We start from the raw sequence: 6,000 nt of genomic DNA on the forward strand, positions 1-6,000 counted from the left end.
AAGGTTGGTGGTGTATTGAAGATATAAAGAATGGTCGGTCTACGGGTGGTGGTTAACACATACCATTAGGTGGACCATTCCTTTGTCTGCTTACGTATATTATATAACATAAACATATATTATCAAATGTATTCTATAACACCAGAACATTGAAGAATAATTTGCAGTTAGGAAATATTTTAACCGTTTTATGAATATATTAAAGTCAATATTGACAACTTACCTGTGGTGTGAAGTTGGGTGGTTGCAAAGGGTTGCAAGATGGCGGCGCTGCGGTACTCCCGTAGTGCTGCTGATAGGACGACGTCAAGATTTTCTTATGCGCCGCGGCATGTGCGCGATAGGCACTCACGCTTAGTTTCATTGTTCAAATATTTTACACTAAATTTATGTAATATTATTATTACTTGAAATTATTTTTTCTATATACATAGTGTTTTGAAAATTATTTTCGTACTTGATTAAATATTGTACACAGTATTATTCTAGTACAATAAACAAATTCAATATTATCGAATTTAAGAATATATTTACAATTTTTTTTAATTTAATTAATGCACTGATTTATCACTTTACGTTCACTTCCTTCCTTTAATGTTGACTTGAATCTGAAACAAAAAAAAAAACTTTTTAAGCATGTAAATAAGGTGATTTATAACAGCAGTGCAAATCTGTATGAATTCATTTCATTTCTCACTGTTTAAAGTTTTGAAAATCGAATTACGGTAATGAAAAAGCGTGGATGTTGACTTCCAGACAGAAGACATAACATACATATAATTGTATTTAACTAACATGACTGTATTTTTAGACGTTGAAAAAGAGTAACTATTGAGTTTCTTGCCGGTTCTTCTCGGTAGAATCTACATTCCGAAACGGTGGTAACTTTACTTTAAATAGTTTGTTAAATGACGATTCAAAGTGCTTTTAAAAGCGTACTTGAATAAAGTATATTTTGATATGAAAAACATTAAAATATATACGTGATATTTCAATGTTTACGAAAAAATACATAGATTTGTTGAATTTACTTCAATGATTTTTACTTTACTTATTTGTTATAGTATTTTGAATGCAAAGAATTTGTAACCTTTCTATTTATTATTCGCCTTGCGACATTTATTTTAAAGTGTTTATTAATAAATCACTTGTATTGTCAAATAATATGAATCTATTTTGCATAGAATTGAGAAGATTCAGACTCTGAACAACGTGCTCTACGTGCTGTCCGAGATATGGGAATATAAACACTATGTATATACCGAGAGTGATTAGAATTTCTTGTCAGAAAAACGCAATAACTGTTTGTTAGCCAATGGTCTAACGAGGTAGTAAAATATCATTCATAACAGTAAACAGCAATAAAATTTTTAAGGAATTACTAATATTCCTATTTACTCCTCCAAATAAGCCTAAAGGTTGTGAGAGAGGACGACTATAGCCCAAGGGGTTAACATCTGATCTGCTACTTTCACTATTGCGCTAATAAGAAATATTTTTTAGGCTACTAACTTACTTGTTCGAATATATGAATACCAATAGGAATGATATTCAATTTTCTATTGATTATAATTGTCAGTTATCATATTGAAAAAATAAAAAAAAGACCTGGAATTGCTTTTAAATCTTGAATTTGCCGAGTGAGACCCGGGAATGAATAATGTTTTAAATAAATTTCGAATTCTTGAACTAATGATGGGATATACGAATAAAGTTATCGATATTAAAAATAAGATCAGTGCAGTGCGTAATAGTATTGAATTTTAAAATACTAAGAAAACTCTTTTTATACATAGTATTTATAAATATAAGTATAAAGCGCAATTATTATGTATACTTCTATACGATCCGTGATTTTCCACTGGTTAGAACACGTTTTATATGAAAATTGCGCGTATAAACCTTGGCAATCACCACTAAGATAGCGTATGTTTAATTTTGTTTATAATTAATCTCATGCTTGACGATGGAGGAAAACATCCTCAGGAGATCGTCGTCAGTCTATCTCATATGTTTTAGGTTCACTAAGCACCATTATCTCGAATTCGAGGCCTCAGCTCAGCTACATTTACAGGCTGTTATTTTAATAAGGACTCTTACCCGTCTGCATATCTATTATAACACTCAAGAAATGCACGGTCTTCAGATTTCAGATAATGTTCAAATCGTGATCATCAAACATACAAGGCTGTCGTATACGTAAGTAATTAGTAATCTTTAATTACCAATTACTACGATGTTCGTTCGTGTACATAAATATACGTTCACATATCTAAGTCACATTTTTTATATTACACAACGATGCATTTATTAAAATTATTACCATGATTAAACTGTTTACATATTATAAAATCTATTTAAAATACCCGATGATGTAAAATAACTAACAATAAAAATACCGATAAACACTACGCACATCACTAAGCGGCACGAATGGCGCCTCAGTGTCGAGTGCAAACGGCTGACGATTGAGGGGCCGGCAGCAACAAAGCGGTAGGTATTTATTGATCTTGTTAATACCTCTCATATAGGAACGAATATAACATTCAAATAATTGGCAAACATTGTTTTGTTTACAACTGCTAATGTAATAAGGCTTAAGTGTTTTTAACAAGAAACGTTGAGACGAGGTAATTACGAAAATATTACGCTCTTTGATAATGTATTGGTTTTGATAAAACAACATCTTATATGTTAATAGCGTAAACCGATTTTTTTCTCAGCGATTATGGGACGATAGCTGCAGATAAAAAATCGACTATGGTCTCTTTTGAAGAGCTCCAGCCGTAGGTGTGCAGAAAAATAAAGAAGATTCTCGATTGAAATTTACTAAATTGTTACGATTTACTAAATTGTTACGATTTAACAAATAATTAATTTTAGAGAGTGGAAAAAACTTACTGGCCGGTTAGAGAGCGTTATGTATACTATTTGACATTACAAATTTCATTTAAAAAAGTTTTCATAATTTTTGCGCCAAATTTAGACGAGTGACTTGCAGTTTACAGTGAAATGAAGTTATAAACAAAACCTGTGATAGGTTTCGAAATTCCTAAAAAATGTTTTGAATAAACGCGAAGTTTCGCGGGAGACTCACTTGTGTCTATTTAATGTCATATTGTATATGTTGATGATTATGACTGATGTCAATTGGTGGGTAATCTTAAATGAAACCAGCCAACGACGCAGGGCGCAAGTGTGTACGCAAACACGGGTGCGCTTACTATTCTCACAATCTCATAATTCATCAATCAATCATCAATCAATGAGTTCAGGCGCAGGACCAACGGCTTTACGTGTTTTCCGGAGCACGGGAATGTACATACATCCAAATTCCAGACTTCGGATTGTTATTGTGAGATTTTCTGTAGAAAAACACAATAATTTTTTATTTGCCCGACGTGGATTTGAACCTCGAGATCTTCGATATTACATCTAGCCACTAGGCCAACGGCGGTCATCATAATTATACAGTTCGTAGTTACTGTACTATTACAGTCACCACGAAGTTGAAGTTATGTCAACTTACACAAATAATACATTTTACTTAATTCATAATTTAACGTCTCTTTATGAGAAATAACTAATATTATAATTGAAGAAGTAACTATGTCTGCCTGTATCACTTTCACAAGCAAATTTTATTAAATTCGGTTATGTTATGAAGCAAGCCTGAAGATAAGGAAGGAATTGGCACATTTTTTATACATGACACCTAAAACGCGAGCTAAGCCGCGGGCGACCACTTGATTTTATTAAAGATATTCTTTATATAAATTTGGTGTTCATCATGCTTGTTCTTCATTCAAGGTGTATTACTTTGGGAAATATGTTCACCATTAAGTTTCAATTAAGTTAGTTACTTTGACTGGAATTATTTAAAATACACGTTTCCTTTCTGTGCGTCGAATTTTTTAACTAAATAGGTATCCTTTTTATGTCTCCTCTAACCTCTGAAGATCGATTGAATTATAAACACAAAACTAAAACATGCTTAGTTTCCTATATTTATACCTGTAACCATCACTTGAATAATGTATCTTAGTATTAGAAACTAATATTATAAATAGGATATATTAATTTGCTTGTTACGCTTTTACATCTTAACTACACGTTGTTTGGTTATATTGGGTAACTTAACATCTACCCATCACACACGAAACAACCCTCACACAAGCAGCCAAAGCCGCGGGCGGGCTTATTGTATATTTTAGTTATTCGCCCTCTTATCTAATCGACACGTGTTATATAATTATATTACGTGAGGATAATAAACAGATTTACCCTTATAATAACATTGTCAAAAACTCGTAAAATTTCTCTTTTCCGCCTTATTTCCAAGAGTTCCTTTGACTTTTCTTTTTTTATAATTCAATTTCCGCTTCCTTTACGTACAAAAAGTTTTTATATATCATATTATATATTAAATATAATAAGAGTTAACGTTATAGATTGGCTCTTATTATTTAGCAATTAACAAAGTATTTTGTACCTCAATTGAACCTTTAATTATATTAGGTGAAGGTTTGGTTGAAGCGACTTTCTCTTAGTAGAATAGTTTTATAATATGTATTTATAACACTGTGAATGAGGACAATTATATCAATGGATAGACTTTAAGTATAAGTGCTCGAAAGAAGAAGTAAGTGTAGCCGCAAGATGAACATCTTTAGGTGCTTTACGAGGCACGGGAATGTTAACACTAAAATTTCCCAAACTCGAGGGCAAATACAGAGAATTTTTTGACAAGAAAAAAATAACAAAAAAACTGTTTTTAGTAATTCGGTGAAATGGTGAAAGTGAAATGTGAATAAATATAATCTTATACTCAAGATACATATCAATTTTATTAGAACCCCTAGAGGTAATTAGTTAAATTTTTGGGATTTTCGGTTGAGAAATTTTCAGTAGCAGTCCAGTAAAGTCAAATTTCAGAAAGCACAGAATCTGCGTCTCCGTTTGATCTCTTTCCGGTCGTACCGAATTGACATCATCTGTGCGATTCTTTAAGAATCCATTTCGTATCTCACTCCTAAAAAGTTGTCAACCGCCTGAAGATGACACGCTATTTTAATACCATGTTTCCTCGTATCTGACGTTTGACACTCGTGTTCTGCAGTGAGTTTCGAGTTTCTTCTTACAGAATACCCCTAAATATAGTGTGGGACTAGAGAATGCACATGACTACGTTGGCGCTTACATTGGTGCACTATATCCTGATGGGTTGGTTGGATGGTGAGTTCCTGGGCTAACTACCGACACCGGAAACTAAAAGTACATTATTATTTTAAACGTGTACATAAACCGAGTTTGAGATAAAAGTTGTTTACGCATTATAATAGATAAATAATTTAAACAAAACAAATGGCTGGAGAGAACTTAAATACATTTCTTGAACAATAATAAATTTATATTGTACTTTGCATGCAAAATATGTGGTTATAACAGACAATTAATTCGCAGTCTTTGAAACACGACAAAATGATTATCTTTTTAAAATTGATATAGATACTACAATATACGACTATAGTATATACTATCTATATCTATCTTATCCGCATTGAGGCAACACGTTCAGATAATCTTCTTAAAAGAACAAAAAGTCTTTGTCCAGTAATGTAACAATTACGGGATATTCTATATAATAGATTACTGGTATTATAGTCAAGAATATATCAGCCAGTAATTATCCCACAGCGGGGCTAAGGCCTCTTCTCCCTTTGAAGGGGCTCGAAGCTAATATCATCACGCTGCTCCAATGAGGATTTTTGGAAACATCACACATGTTTAGAGTTTCGTTGAAATTCGACATATTTGTTTCCTCACGACGTTTTCCTTCAGAGCCGAGCACGAAATGAATTATAAAAACTAATCACATAATGAGCCGAGATGGCGCCACTGAATTTTCATGTGCTTAATTTGTGTTAATAATTCATCTCGTGCTCGGCGATGAAGGAAAACATCGTGAGGAAACCTGCATGTGTCTAATTTCAACGAAAT

The 6,000-nt window shown here is 32.5% G+C and overlaps 1 protein-coding gene across 6 annotated transcripts in view; it reads right to left on the reverse strand.

Annotated features, from left to right (window-relative positions):
- The window catches only part of LOC113395493 (uncharacterized), a 167,294-nt gene extending 166,909 nt beyond the window's left edge, over positions 1 to 385 (reverse strand). For all 6 annotated transcript variants that reach the window (XM_064218337.1, XM_064218343.1, XM_064218336.1 and 3 more), the window contains exon 1: positions 224 to 385. In XM_064218337.1, the coding sequence (XP_064074407.1) occupies positions 224 to 364 (141 nt within the window). In that variant the 5' untranslated portion in view covers positions 365 to 385. The remainder of the gene's footprint in view (positions 1 to 223) is intronic.
- Positions 386 to 6,000: the final 5,615 nt, after the last annotated feature.

The sequence above is a fragment of the Vanessa tameamea genome, chromosome 21, assembly GCF_037043105.1.
Source record: "Vanessa tameamea isolate UH-Manoa-2023 chromosome 21, ilVanTame1 primary haplotype, whole genome shotgun sequence".
Lineage (NCBI taxonomy): Eukaryota > Metazoa > Arthropoda > Insecta > Lepidoptera > Nymphalidae > Vanessa > Vanessa tameamea.